Source organism: Polypterus senegalus, chromosome 15 (genome assembly GCF_016835505.1).
Source record: "Polypterus senegalus isolate Bchr_013 chromosome 15, ASM1683550v1, whole genome shotgun sequence".
In the NCBI taxonomy this organism is placed as follows: domain Eukaryota; kingdom Metazoa; phylum Chordata; class Cladistia; order Polypteriformes; family Polypteridae; genus Polypterus; species Polypterus senegalus.
In genome coordinates, this window is record NC_053168.1 from 18,670,275 (window position 1) to 18,685,995 (window position 15,721).

General features: G+C 39.8%; 1 protein-coding gene across 1 annotated transcript in view; it reads left to right on the forward strand.

Annotated features, from left to right (window-relative positions):
• The window catches only part of slc6a3 (solute carrier family 6 member 3), a 142,164-nt gene that overhangs the window by 75,627 nt on the left and 50,816 nt on the right, over positions 1–15,721 (forward strand). Inside the window, exon 10 of the mRNA XM_039737344.1 lies at positions 1,340–1,468. Coding sequence (XP_039593278.1) covers positions 1,340–1,468 — 129 coding nt within the window. The remainder of the gene's footprint in view (positions 1–1,339; positions 1,469–15,721) is intronic.

Here is a 15,721-nt window from a genome sequence, read left to right on the forward strand (position 1 = left end):
TGGCACACTTTAGGCCCCTTAGTGCCAATTGGGCATCGTTTAAATGCCACAGGCTACCTGAGCATTGTTTCTGACCATGTCCATCCCTTCATGACCACCATGTACCCATCCTCTGATGGCTACTTCCAGCAGGATAATGCCCCATGTCACAAAGCTCGAATCATTTCAAATTGATTTCTTGAACATGACAATGAGTTCACTGTACTAAAATGGCCCCCACAGTCACCAGATCTCAACCCAATAGAGCATCTTTGGGATGTGGTGGAACGGAGCTTCGTGCCCTGGATGTGCATCCCAGAAATCTCCATCAACTGCAAGATGCTATCCTATCAATATGGGCCAACATTTCTAAAGAATGCTTTCAGCACCTTGTTGAATCAATGCCATGTAGAATTAAGGCAGTTCTGAAGGCGAAAGGGGGTCAAACACCGTATTAGTGTGGTGGTCCTAATAATCCTTTAGGTGAGTGTAGAAACGTCAGGTAAAACGAACCTTTCAGTAATACACAGTCTGAAAACAGAAGCACAAACTTGTACCCTACAAATTGTTTAAACATACAGATGGCTGACTCTTTAACACTAAATGCTGCAGCATCAGACATGCCTGAAGAAGAGCTAAGCACTGGGTAAGTTATGTGCACAAGAAAAGCAATTGGCCTCCGAAAGAACTGCGCAAGGCCATTCCTGCACCACAACGAGGGCATCTTGGAAAGGGCTGGATATGTTTGCACACAAGTTCATGGAAGCACAGGCATTCCCTTCTTCAGGTGGTCCGCACTTAGAGGTCTGTCTGCTCTTACTGTCAATTCACTACCAGTAGGTGCGTTCAGCTTGACCTTTAGATGCTCTTCGCAATGTTTCATTACAGCTTTGTGATTTTTCATTCATTTCAATGATCATATATTAATTGTATTGTTGTAGTGAAGTGCTTTGTGAGAGGTACTAAATAAAACAGCAAGTGATTACCTGAAAAAATGTGCAGAAAAAAGAATAAATGAAGAATATGTACTTTATTCTAAATTGAATACAAACTATTTCCAATTAATTTTTGTTTCTAATGAATTTGTATTTTCATTTAAACTACCCTTGATTTAATGTTAAAATTAGCATCAGACAATACTTGCTCAGTTGTAGCAATCTTTGTTCTTTACAGATAAACAGCTGAAAATGGTCATCAGCAGCGGACGTATATACTAGAAGTGATAAAAGCATTTACTAAGGAAATAGTCAGTGTAACTTTAAAAAATAATTAGGCAAAATAAATACATGTAAACGTCATATATATAGCTCCAGAAACTCTTTTTACATTATGTGTGGTTTTCCCTGTTTTTTCTTTTTAGATGGGTGGAATGGAGTCTGTTATCACGGGCCTGATTGATGAGTTTAAATTTTTGCACAAACATCGGGAGCTCTTCACTTTGTTCATTGTCCTGTCGACATTTTTGATTTCACTCTTCTGTGTCACCAATGTAAGTTACTTTCTGTATATTTTCCTTAGCAGTAAAAATTACAAATTTTTAAACATTTTCTTAGAGTATGACACGTACAGTTCATTATTTAATGAGCGTGTTACTTGGCAGAAAAACAGAGCTCACAGACTATTTCAGGTTTTTATAATACTTTCAGAAAGAATGGAGACTCTTTAATTAAGTCGCTACCAGGGCCGGATTTTCCTATAGGGCTAACGAGGCTTCAGCTTAGGGCCTCAAGATCAAGAGGGGCCTACATTCAAATTGTTAGCAATTTGAACAAACTTAAAAATGGCAGGTGGAATAGCCTACGGCCTCTTTTCATCTAAATCCGGCCCTGGTCGCTACCTATGGTCACCTAAAAGTTATTTTCCTGTTTACTATTTACAGAATATTAATACAATTTCCTTTTTTACATATTTATACTTTGGTCTGTCTTTAAAACTTTGTTTACAAACCAAACTCCTTAAGTCAAATTCTGATACACTTTTGCACATTTTAATAACCAACAAGATACCTTAAAATGTTAAAATATAATATTAATAGAAAGGTGCTTGATGAAGCCAGAGCAATTAAAATCTGAGGAAAGAAAAACATGTGGTTTAACAAAGCGGAAGCTGCCCTCAGTCAGTCAGTCAGTCAGTCATTGTCCAACCCGCTATACCCTAACACAGCATCACAGGGGTCTGCTGGAGCCAATCCCAGCCAGCACAGGGCGCAAGGCAGGAACAGACCCCAAGTAGGGCACCAGCCCACCGCAGGGCTCACACACACACACACACCAAGCACAATTTAGGATCACCGATGCACCTAACCTGTATGTCTTTGGACTCGGGGAGAACGTGCAAACTCCACACAGGGAGGACCCGGGAAGCAAACCCGGGTCTCCTTACTGCGAGGCAGCAGCACTACAACTGCACCACCGTGCCGGCCGCTGCCTTTTGTTGTTATTAAAAAAAAAAGTTGTCAAACTTTAGTCGTGAGTTTGTTCTTTCACATCTCACAGACATACAGTATGTCCAGGAGACGGCCGAGTAGATTGAGAGTCAATTTACGCATTACTATCCACACAGCAGAGACCAATCGTGCATGTGTTACAAATCTTAACATCACTCATACCGGGCTCTTTTAGTATTGTTAATCAATCTATAATATGTGTCTGAGATGTTGAATAGATCTATAGAAAGTCTGTTCAGACACTGAAGGAATATTACAACTCCACAAAAGTGGCCAGACCAGAATTCAGGAGCAGCACTGATAACTGCACTGCCCTACTTCCCCATACAAAACACTGAGCAAATAATGTACTTGCACAGAGCTATATAAAATGTATATCAATAAATACAGAGAAGTACATTTATAACACTGATGTGCACCACACAACCTGATACGTCACTTTTCTCCAATAGTTCATGTGCTCAGTGATGTCCTCGTGCTTAATCATGGTAAGTACAGGTCAAAACTGAGTGCAAATGGAGTGTCTCTGATGTGCTGCCTTGAGCATGTGAGCTATTTCATTTAAATTAAACGATATATATATAATCGTGCGTGTTGCACAAAATGGTATATGCACCCATTATTTGACTTGGGTTAAAAGGAATAATCAGTGCATTTACAATGTCTGCCTTGTTGACATCATATTAATAAAAAATGTTAAAGAATTCATCAGATTCAGGATATCTCAGCAAACTGACTCATTTGACATTTTCATTGGATGCGCTGGAATGATTTGCTCAAAATGAATGCATAGATAGAGAATGTCACATTTTTTATTATTTAAGTTTGCTTACTATGACTGTTTATTTGATTAATTAAATATTTTACTGAATTCTGGATATAAAGAATGAAATGTTTCAATTCCTTCCTTCAATGCAGCATTACTTACTTCTTTTATTATCTGGACAGACTAGCTAGATGGTGTAATATTTAATCATGTTCGTACATTCTGTGGCATGTTGTGTTTAACATTTGTCTGAAATTAAACCCATTTATTTATTTTTTATTTTAAAATTAATTTTGTTTCAAACAACTGCATATTGAATTTATAGCAATAACAATATTTATTTCTATAGCACATTTTCATACAAATGATGTAGCTCAAAGTCCTTTACAGGATAAAGAAAGAGAAAAAAGACAAAATAAAATTAGGCAATATTAACTAACATAGAATAAAAGTAAGGTCCGATGGCCAGGGAGGACAGACTAAACCAAAAAATTCCAGAGGGCTGGAGAAAAAAATAAAATCTGCACGGGATCTTAGGCCATGAGACCACCCAGCACCCTCTAGGCATTCTACCTAACATCAGTGACCTCAATCAGTCCTCATGGTATTCAGGGTTCTCATGGAAGGACTTGATGATGATGGTAATGTGGACTTATGGCCTTTAATCCATCAATGTAGGGACAGCATGGTGCTTTGATCAGGTGGTGTTGGTGCAGATCACACCACAGAAACTGGAAAAAGAAAGTAGGGGTTAGTATGGATTGTGAAGCCACGAGGAATGATAATGATAATTACATGCATATACAGAGTATCAGGGTTAAACTGAAATGAAGCTCTGAGAAAGCCATGTTACAATAATGAGTTTTTAGCAGTTTTTAAAGTGCTCCACTGTATTAGCCTGGTGAATTTCTATCAGTCAGCTATTTCAGATTTTAGGTACATAACAGCAGAAGGCCGCCCGCCTCACCACTTCCTTTAAGTTTAGCTCTTGGAATTCTAAGCAAACCCTCATTTGAAAATCTAAGGTTATGATTTGGAATATAAGATGTCAGACACTCTGATATATAAGATGGAGCAGATTATTTAAGGCTTTGTAAACCATAAGCAGTATTTTAAAGTCAATTCTAAATGACACAGGTAACCAGTGTAGTGACACTAAGACTGGGGTGATGTGCTTGGATTTTCTTTTCCTAGTTGAGATTCTGGCAGCTCCATTCTGCACTCGTTGAAATCGATTGATGTCTTTTTTGGGTGGTCCTGAGAGGAGTGCGTTACAGTAATCTAGTCGACTGAAAACAAAAGCGTGAAATAATTTCTCAGCATCTTGCAAAGTTATAAGAAGTCTAACAAAATCTTACACATAGGAAGTAAAAATATTAGGTTTGAATACACAATGGGCAGTCGGAAAATCGAGAGTACACCTTATGAGAAGGATTTAGGAGTCATAGTGGACTCCAAGCTATCAACTTCCCAACAGTGTTCAGAAGCCATTAAGAAGGCTAACAGAATGTCAGGTTATATAGCGCCTTGATGTGTGGAGTACAAGTCACAGGAGGTTATGTTCAAACTTTATAACACACTGGTGAGGCCTCATCTGGAGTCCTGTGTGCAGTTTTGGTCTCCAGGCTACAAAAAGGACATAGCAGCACAAGAAAAGGTCCAGAGAAGAGCGACTAGGCTGATTCCAGGTCTACAGGGGTTGAATTATGAAGAAAGATTAAAAGAGCTGAGCCTTTACAGTTTATGAAAAAGAAGATTAAGAGGAGACCTGATTGAAGTGTTTATAATTATGAAGGGAATTAGTACAGTGGATCGAGACTTGTATTTTAAAATGAGCTCATCAAGAACACGGGGACACAGTTGGAAACTTGTTAAGGGTAAATTTCGCACAAACATTAGGAAGTTTTTCTTTACACAAAGAACGATAGACACTTAGAATAAGCTACCAAGTAATGTGGTAGACAGTAAGACGTTAGGGACTTTCAAAACTCGACTTGATGTTTTCTTGGAGGAAACAAGTGAATAGGACTGGCGAGCTTTGTTTGGCTGAATGACCTGTTCTCGTCTAGATTGTACTAATGTTCTAATGTTCTAACTTATGCTATATTTCTTAAGTGAAAAAAATGCTGTCCTAGGAATCTGATTAATATATGATCTAAAATTCAGGTCAGAGTCAATAATTACCGCTAAATTCTTTACCTGCATCTTGACTTTTAATCCTAATGGATCAAGTTTATTTCTAATACCCTCGTTATATCCATCATTGCCAATCACTACAATTTCTGTTTTCTCCTTATTTAGTTTGAGAAAATTACGACTCAAATCTGAATCAAGAGAGTCCGGGTCATCAGGCGCTATTGATATATACAGTTATAACTCAGTACACAATTGATAAAAGTTTATCTGGTAAATGCATCAGGTGCACTATGAAACAGTTACAGTTCCAAATCTGAGTGAAAACCATACAGGTATATTGTTTTTTCACCCACTTTTCAATATTCTTTATTGTAAAAGTGACTATATGGAGAAACCAAATAAAATATCATTTTTACATGCTTTGAATACGTTGCAAAATTCTCATTTATTTTTGACAGCACCTCTATCACAATCTTGAGCGTTTTGGGTTCCACTGTTACTAGGAAGAGGTTTCAGATAAACCGCATATGCTTATAAGTATTTGAATAGAATTTGTTTTATTCTGAAAACATTGTATGATCTTTTGCTATACTTATTCATTTAAAATTTACTGAAACTTAAAAAATGTATTAAACAAATCTTTAAGTATTTATTTCCTAGAATGAATATAGTGTTCTATTTACTCATCCATTATGAAATCAACTTAATCCAGTTCAGGGTCACAGAGACCAGAGCCTATCTCAGTATGACTGGATACAAGACTGGAACCAGAACTGGACTGGACATTAAATAATTTGTAATTATAATTTCAGAGTTATTTTCTATATATTAGGATTGAAAAATGTCTGGTTTCAACTAAACATCAAAAATAGCAAACACACCCTTTCATTATTGTTAAGTTATTCATATTTTATATTGATGACTTTACATAAAATTACAATGGATGCAATAATTATATTTATGCTCTGCAATTTGCTTTACCTTTTGTAATGTTGTGTATCCACTATGTCACCAGCCAACTATTAAAAGTTCCAGAAGTCCTTCACAGTGGCAGCTTACCTATGACACTAGAGTTGAAACAATCCTGTGCATGTTTTTGCACCATTCTCCATTATTGTATTTCTTTATTTTCAAACTATCAATACAGCATAAAACTACAAGTTAATGAACCAGAGAATCATGTCCAGATTGCCTCATCCAGTTAAATGGTAAAGATACAGATCTTCCTCTTCTTCTTTCAGATGCTCCCCGTTATCGGTCGCCACAGTGGATCATCTTCTTCCATCTCTTCCTGTCCTCGTCATCTTGTTCTGTCACACACATCACCTACATGTCCTCTCTCGCCACATCCATAAACCTTTGTTTAGGCTTTCCTCTTTTCCTCTTCCCTGACAGCTCTATCCTTAGCATCCTTCTCCCAATATACCCAGCATCTCTCCTCTGCACATGTCCAAACCAACGCAATCTCGCCTGTCTGACTTTGTCTCCATCCAACTTGAGCTGACCCTCTAATGTCCTCATTTCTAATCCTCTCCATCCTCGTCACACCCAATGCAAATCTTATCATCTTTAACTCTGCCACCTCCAGCTCTGTCTCCTACTTTCTGGTCAGTGCCACCGTCTCCAGCCCATATAACATAGCTGGTCTCACTACCGTCCGGTAGACCTTCCCTTTCACTCTTGCTGATACCCGTCTGTCACAAATCACTCTTGAGACTCTTCTAAACTCTGCCTGCACACTCTTCTTCACTTCTCTTCCACAATCCCCATGACTCTGTACTGTTGATCCCAAGTATTTAAACTCATCCACTTTCACCAACTCTACTCCCTACATCCTCACCATTCCTCTGCCCTCCCTCTCATTCACACACATGTATTCTGTCTTGTTCCTACTGACCTTCATTCCTCTCCTCTCCAGAGCATATCTCCACCTCTCCAGGGTCTCCTCAACCTGCTCCCTACTCTCGCTTCAGATCACAATGTCATCAGCAAACATTATAGTCCATGGGGACTCCTGTCTAATCTCGTCTGTCAACTTGTCCATCACCATTGCAAATAAGAAAGGACTCAGAGCCGATCCCTGATGTAATCCCACCTCCACCTTGAATGCATCCGTCACTCCTACTGCAGACCTCACCACGGTCACACTTCCCTCGTACATATCCTGTACAAGTGTTATGTACTTCTCTGCCACTCCCGACTTCCTCATACAATACCACAGCTCCTCTCGAGGCACCCTGTCATATGCTTTCTCCAGGTCCATAAACACGCAATGCAACTCCTTCTGGCCTTCTCTATACTTCTCCATCAACACCCTCAGAGCAAACATCACATCTGTGGTGCTCTTTCTTGGCATGAAACCACCCTGCTGCTCACTAATCATCACCTCACTTCTTAACCGAGCTTCCACTACTCCTTCCCATAACTTCATGCTGAGGCTCATCAATTTTATTCCCCTGTAGTTACTGCAGTCCTGCACATCCCATGAGGTTAAAATGTATTTTACCTTCCCTCACTATTCCTTTCTATATCTTGGGTGCTCATTCCTAACACAACATGGAATAATCCATCAATGAATGCGCAATGAACATGTTTGACCTGAGAGGTGATCCTCCACCAGAAGGCTAGCGTCAGCTCAAATGACTCAGAGGCTAATGGACTTCACTTGAAAATGACGCCACTGCTAAAGGGCTTCAAGGTGTCCCATATCTTCACCAAATGCCCACCTCATATTTTCCAGTGTGCAATGGCAGCACAGTGAACAGCTGCTGCCGATACTAATTGAGAAAAAGATTAGAGCAGCAGTACGCACAGCGGTCTGTTGGTAGTGTGCCTTGACAGCTCAGGGAAAGTGAATGGTGAACATGATCAAGTGTAAGAATAGGTGCCCACTTACTGTGCTTTCGACGACCATCAAGTTAATTAAGCACATTTGACAATAGATGGACGAAATTTTAGAGTTACAAAATTCAGCATCTACATTCATAAACTTACAGCTTGCCCTGTTTCGTTTTAAAGACAGTTGTTTTCTATCTTCTTTAACACATTACAACATGATTTAAATAGAGACAAGAGTTTTATGGCCAGATATGAGGATTGTTTGCATCTCTCGGACTGACACAGACAACCCGACTACAGACTCACATTGTATGGAAAAATTCATCAGAAACTTCAAAGTCTTTGTTGGACAGTTTATCTTATCCGAAGATCTTGACCATACATTGTTCTACGCTCTTGCTTAATGAATCTTAGCGTGAAGAGATTTATTCATTTTTTACATTTAAGATGTCTCACTTAAAGGTTTTCCAATGTTGTATCCGTCCTGGTGTCCATATAAACACAGGGACCTCCAGTTTCTGTACTACATCTCACCTGAAGAAGGGGCCTGAGTTGCCTCGAAAGCTTGCATATTGGAGTCTTTTTAGTCAGCCAATAAAAGGTGTCATCTTGCCTGACTTCATTCTTCATTCATGATCTTTATTTGTCCTCTTTTCATCACAAAACTACACATTCCTTATTATGAATTATTTTGTATTTTAATTGTATATAATCCTTTACTTCATTTTTGGAGACATCCATTTTTATATTCATCTGCATTTTACTGTGGTGTATGACACACATATTAACAATCAGTTTTGTATTGTGTCAAGATATCTTAAAAGCATGAATCAGTGCAACTGTTCTAAATCCCTTTTTTTTTTTGGTAATTGGTAAGACTACTACGCAAAGTGATTTAATGAGTCAATGATGGGAACCAAACTTATAGTCTTAAAGTTTACTGTCCAGTATTTTAACCAATATGTCACACAGCCATTATCTATGGTTGCTTTTAAATTCAAGCTTCGACTCAATCCTTGCACTGATGCACAAAGTAGGATAACAACTTTGAATTGGACACAAGTTTTTCCATCCATCCATCCATTGTCTAACCTGCTATATCCTAACTACAGGGTCACAGGGGTCTGCTGGAGCCAATCCTAGCCAGCACAAGGTGCAAGGCAGGAACAAATCCCTGGGCAGGGCGCCAGCCCACCACAGGGCACACACACCTACACACCAAGCACACACACACGGGACAATTTCGGATAGCCAGTGTACCTAACCTGCATGTCTTAGGACTGTGGGAGGAAACCCACGCAGACACGGGGAGAACAGGCAAACTCCACGCAGGGAAGCGAACTCGGGTCTCCTAACTGCGAGGCAGCAGTGCTACGACGGTGCCACCGTGACACAAGTTTTTGCAAAATGCTAATTATTCAAAACGTTATGCTGGCCCAGTATTTCTATCTGCAGGATGTTGGTGAAACTCAGAATACACATCACAGTCCTACAAAGACAAAGGAAAGATTAATACACAAAACCAAAATAGTCAGCCATCTAAATAAGGATCAGATCTACTGCAGGTACAGGGAAACCTCCTTTTGAGGGCAGAAGCTCTAACTATGCCTCCCATAAAAAAATATCCTCTAATAATATATCAATTATTTTTTTGCATACTTTCTGCCACTTCAGAGCCAAATGCCCATATTAAAAAAATAACAGTACAGTGTTTTTACTTACTCATAGAATTAAAAACAAAATACCATTTAAAACTTATAATATGATATAATATTCACTATTGATGTTAAAGAAGCCATCCACCTCTTGTCATCTCAAATCATTTAAATGGAGGCAGCTAATAGGGTCTAAATTTGACCCCCCATCAGCATGGGTCCTGTGTAACCATTCCAGTAGTATCAAGTCAGGTCCACAATGGCTTCTGTTCTTTGCATGTTTAAACATGACATTTACAATAAAATATTCAATGTCTTGATCCCAACTGGGAACCTTCCGTTAATGTACACGAAAAGAACAGAGGTCAGAACATATTATTATGAGAAATGACATTTCAGTTGTTTTTGCAAAAAAAGGCTTTATGTAAAAGTAGTCTACAGCAAAAAGGCAGTGGCCAAAAAAGGCTAAAACACGAATTTGAAGTGACAGTGTTGGGCCATCATGTACTACCTGGCCAGATTGTACATTTGGTGATGTCGAATCTACCAGCACCCCAAATTCTACAGGATGGGAACATCACTATTCTCCATCTATGTATGCAGTCAATAAACCATGCTTCTCAGGCACCAGTCTCATTTTGGGGAATTGAGAAAAGGACCAAAGCAAAGGGACAGGACTTTGACGGTGTTCCCATCAGACCTTCTACTAATGCACACAATCTTGGTGTCATTTTTGTTATTCCAACCACATAAACCACATTAAAAAACTGTCTTACTTCCACCTCCACTAACATATCCTGTGTTCGCTCATTCCTCTACTTTTCTAATGCTGAGAAACTTGTCCATGCTTTTATCCCATTCCAAATTGATTATTTTACTGTAACTTTGTGCTGTCTGGTGCCCCTTCTACTTTTATATCACGGCTCCAGTTCATTCAAAACTCTGCTGCAAGATTCCTTACATAAGTATGGAAACAGTGAGCACATAACGCCCATCCCGATTTGCCTTCACTGGCTCCCTGTGTCTTACAGGATCAAATATAAAATTCTATTAATAATAATGCACCAGACTGTGTATCAATGACCTTCTCCATCACGATGCTTCTGTTCACCCGGTAAGGTCTCCTCTTATCCTGGCAATCTTGTTGTGCCCCACACTAACCTGCACTCAATGGGTGACAGGTTCTTCAGCTGTGTAGCACCCAGACTTTGGAATAACCACCCAAAATTAATTAGATCAGCTGACTTAACTCATTCTTTAAAAAAAAAAAACAAAAAAAAAAACTTAAAACTCATCTGTTCAGGAAGGCTTAACTTAACCTAACCCTAATATTCTGCCCCTTCTTCCAGATGCTCAGGATGATGTGTGTGTGTATTATATCACAAACCAGTAACGGCACACATGTTACGTGTCAAGTGAATCCACTTGACTTGAGCGTTCCTAGTTTTCATCCTCTTTCTTTCTCTGTACTTTTATCATTCGTTTGCTCAGAGGTTGATGCGCTTGCTGCTTCCTGAGCAGCTCTTGTTTTGTCCACCCCAGTGGCCCACTTCTTCTCTTCTTTCGTTAACATCTTTTCACATTAAAACTGATTAAGTCAGTGTTTGTGTTGCAATTAATTAGTACGTTTTTTTCACTTAAGCTGGCACTTAAGTCTTCAACAACAACATTTATTTATATCAATCAATCAATCAACATTTATTTATATAGCACATATTCATACAAAAAATGTAGCTCAAAGTGCTTTACAAAATGAAGAATAGAAAAATAGAAGACACAATAAAAAATAAACATAAGTCAACATTAATTAACATAGAATAAGTAAGGTCCGATGGCCAGGGTGGACAGAAAAACAAAAAAAAAAACTCCAAAGGCTGGAGAAAAAAATAAAATCTGTAGAGGTTCCAGACCACGAGACCGCCCAGTCCCCTCTAGGTAATCTACCGAACATAAATCAAACAGTCCTCTTTGTATTTAGGGTTCTCATGGAAGGACCTGATGATGATGGTCACGTAGACTTCCGGCTTTCAGTCCATCAATGTTGGTGCATCAGGATGCTTTGAGTAGGTGGAGGTGGCAGGCCGCCACCACAAAGAAACCGGAAAAAGAAACAGAAGAGAGAGTTGGGGTCAGTATGGATTTTAGAGCCACTGTGAATAGTTATTATGAAGAATTGAACATACAGAATATCAGGATTAAGTTAAAGTGAAGTTATGAGAAGGCCATGTTAAAGTAATGTGTTTTCAGCAGTGTTTTAAAGTGCTCCACTGTATCAGCCTGGTGAATTCCTATTGGCAGGCTATTCCAGATTTTAGGTGCATAACAGCAGAAGGCCGCCTCACCACTTCTTTTAAGTTTAGCTTTTGGAATTCTAAGGAGACACTCATTTGAGGATCTAAGGTTACGATTTGGAATATAACGTGTCAGGCATTCCAATATATAAGATGGAGCGAGATTATTTAAGGCTTTATAAACCATAAGCAGTATTTTAAAATCAATCCTGAATGACACAGGTAACCATTGTAGTGACATCAAAACTGGAGAAATGTGCTCGGATTTTCTTTTCCCAGTTAGGATTCTGGCAGCTGCATTCTGCACTCGTTGCAAGTGATTGATGTCTTTTTTTGGGTAGTCCTGAGAGGAGTGCGTTACAGTAATCTAGTCGACTGAAAACAAAAGCTTGAATTAATTTCTCCGCATCTTTCAATGATATAAGAGGTCTAACTTTAGCTATGTTTCTTAAGTGAAAAAATGCTATATAGCGCATTTTCATACAAACAGTAGCTCAAAAGTGCTTTACATACTGAAGAAAAGAAAAATAAAAGACAAAATAAGAAATTAAAATAGGACAACATTAGTTAACATAGAAAAGGAGTAAGGTCCGATGGTCAGGGTGGACAGAAAAAACAATAAAAAAAACTCCAGACGGCTGGAGAGAAAAAATAAAATCTGCAGGGGTTCCAGGCCACGGGACCACCCAGTCCCCTCTGGGCATTCTACCTAACATAAATGAAACAGTCCTCTTTGTAGTTAGGGTTCTCACAGAGTCACTTGATGTTGATGGTCATACAGACTTCTGGTTTTTAATCCATCCATCATTGTTGGAACATCACAGTGCTTTGAGTATTGCGCCACCACCAAAAGGATACTGGAAAAGGAAACAGAAGAGAGAGTAGGGGTTAGTACAGATTTTAGAGCCACCATGAATAGTTATTATAATGAGTTGGATATACAGAGTATCAGGATTTTAAGTACAGTGAAGTTATGAGAAAGCCATGTTAAAGTAATATGTTTTTAGCAAGTTTTCAATCCGCCTCAAGAATGATTTAAGATATGAAGAGGTAGGGGAAGTGACAGCGAAGGTGGCAGGGAATGAGAACGGCGCCCATACGCATGCGCCGCACAGCCGCCCTGCTGGCCGCTGCCGAGAGTTGATTCTCCAATAAAATAAAATAAAAATAAAAAGAGGAATAACCTTGGAGGTCATCATCACCAAGAAAGCGGACAGTAGACGTCACGTAGTATTTGTGTACCAAATTTCAGCTCAGTTGGTCAAACGGTTTGCAAGCTACAGGTGATTTCAAATCCTGGACAGACAAACGGACAGCCACAGTAGCGTATTATATAAGAAGATTGTGTTATTTGTCTTAGGTTTTATTTTAGTATTGAATTTAGTATTTTACTCTGGTTTATTGTCTTTCATTCCATTTAATTCTTTGTATATCCTGTATTGATTTGTTTTATTGTTTTATGCAGAAAATATTTGTATCCATTGTTACATGTACCCTGCTGTCCTCTCTGTGACCATGTGAAGCGCCTTGAGCATGAGAAAGGTGCTATATAAATAAAATGTATTATTACTATTGTTAATATTATTAGAATTAGAATGGCATCTGTGCAGTACAAGTGCTGAACTGAACTCAGTTCAATGTATGGCTTATCAGACCTTGGTAGCACCATGAGGGGTATTCTTCAGATGACAAGCGTATCCTTTCCTTGTAGACAGATTGGGAGGGTGGTGAAGGACGCTGATGTAGAACAGTGTGAATTTAGACATCGGCAATGGAGATATTTTCGAGAAAGTAGACAAGGTCTGCTGCTTTGATGATATGCCGAGCAGAGCTGGAGGTTCAGGCACAGACAGCAGTGACAGCATCTTTGAGAAGGGCATGAAATAAATTTAAGAAGCCAGTGGGTGACTGAGTGATGAGGTGTACTATGCTAACCGTGGAGGGGTGTTGTGCTCAGGTTACCTCCAGTTGGCATCTTTACCTTGAACCTGAGGTATCGACGGTCATAGATTGAGATGGACTAAGGTGAATGAGAACATAAAGCAACAAAGGATAGTGCAAAATGCATTGTGCAAATATATGTAACAAAAATGCAATGTCCGACAAAGTGCAGTACAGTCTTTTCTTGAATAAATAAATAATCCAATAAAAAGCAGTGCATGAATATAAAATCTAATAAATAAATCTCAATGAACATTTCAATTTAAAAACATGAATGAAAACACAGTCAGGATTATTTCCTCCCTTGCCTCTTCCTCAGTGTCCCTTCACCCTCTCTCTCATCTTCGTCTTCCCTCCTCACTCTCCTAATGTCTTGCAGCAGGTTAGAGATGCCAGCGAATGTGATCAACGTTCTGGCTCTCCCTTGTCCCAGCTACTTCAATCCGCACCCAATGGGACCTTCAGTGTCCAAAGGCTTACAGGAGCCCTGATTGTCCCTGCTCCTCAACTGAGCAGAGGCAAAACACCAAGGTGTTAGTTCTGTACCCTTGCTCTGCCATGGGGTCTCTTTCCCTCCAGTCCCCTAAACTGGTTGCAGCACACTCTTGCTCACTACCTTTTCCTTAGTTTTTACCTTCTTTTTTTCCCATTTCTTTCTTTTTCCCCCCCTCTCCATCCTTGTCCTGCATGTGTATGATGTTAATCTGCATCCATCCCAGCATGTAGGCCCTCCAACCTGCAGTGAAAAACTTGGCGGCTGGTGGCAAGAATTGGCACTCCAGCCACCATAAAAAACTCACACTGGTTCCATTCCATCTGAACTAGTGTGGTGCTGAGGTGTCACCCATTGCATGGCTGCATTCGAGTCCTAATCTGGATCCTGAGTTGGTTTGTCGGGTGGTGGGTGCGGCAGTGTGCTGTATCAGCGCGTGCTCCTAACCTCTCTCTCCATCCTCCCTGGGCTCCTTTCAGCCTCTGTGTGTGCAGGTGGGCTTTGCTTAACGACCCACAAAATGTCAAAGAGGAAACCCAGTCAGACTGATCGTACCTTCACTTCACGTGTAAACAACAACGTCCAATTTCCTCAGCGCTGATTATGGGACCAATCTGCTTTGCATCCACGTGCACCGGCACCCACTGTGCCTGAGCTCACTGTTTCGATTCTAAAATCTTGCACACTTCCACAGACCCCTTACTTACTTGACCACAAGTAAATAGGAGGCACAGAAAGACCAGAGAAGACCGAGTTGGAAGTGACAGGATAAGAATAGATCCAGGGAATGGCCAATACTACAACAAATTATTTGGGGGGTAGAGAGAAGGGTGGGGAGGGACCAACAACCTGGGCAAAACCAGAAAAATGCCATTATACCAATGATAATAATGAAAATGAATTAAAATAGTGTAATGATAGTAATAATAATAATAATGCATTTTATTTATAGGGCACTTTACATTAGCAGTAAATCTCAAAGTGCTACATAAAAATACTAAACAAAGGCAAAGCAAGATAACACGGTGGCGTAGTGGTAGCGCTGCTGCCCCGCAGTTAGGAGACCGGGGTTCACTTGCCTGCTCCTCCCTGCGTGGAGTTTGCATGTTCTCCCCGTGTCTGCGTGGGTGTCCTCCGGATACTCCGGTTTCGTCCCACAGTCCAAAGACGTGCAGG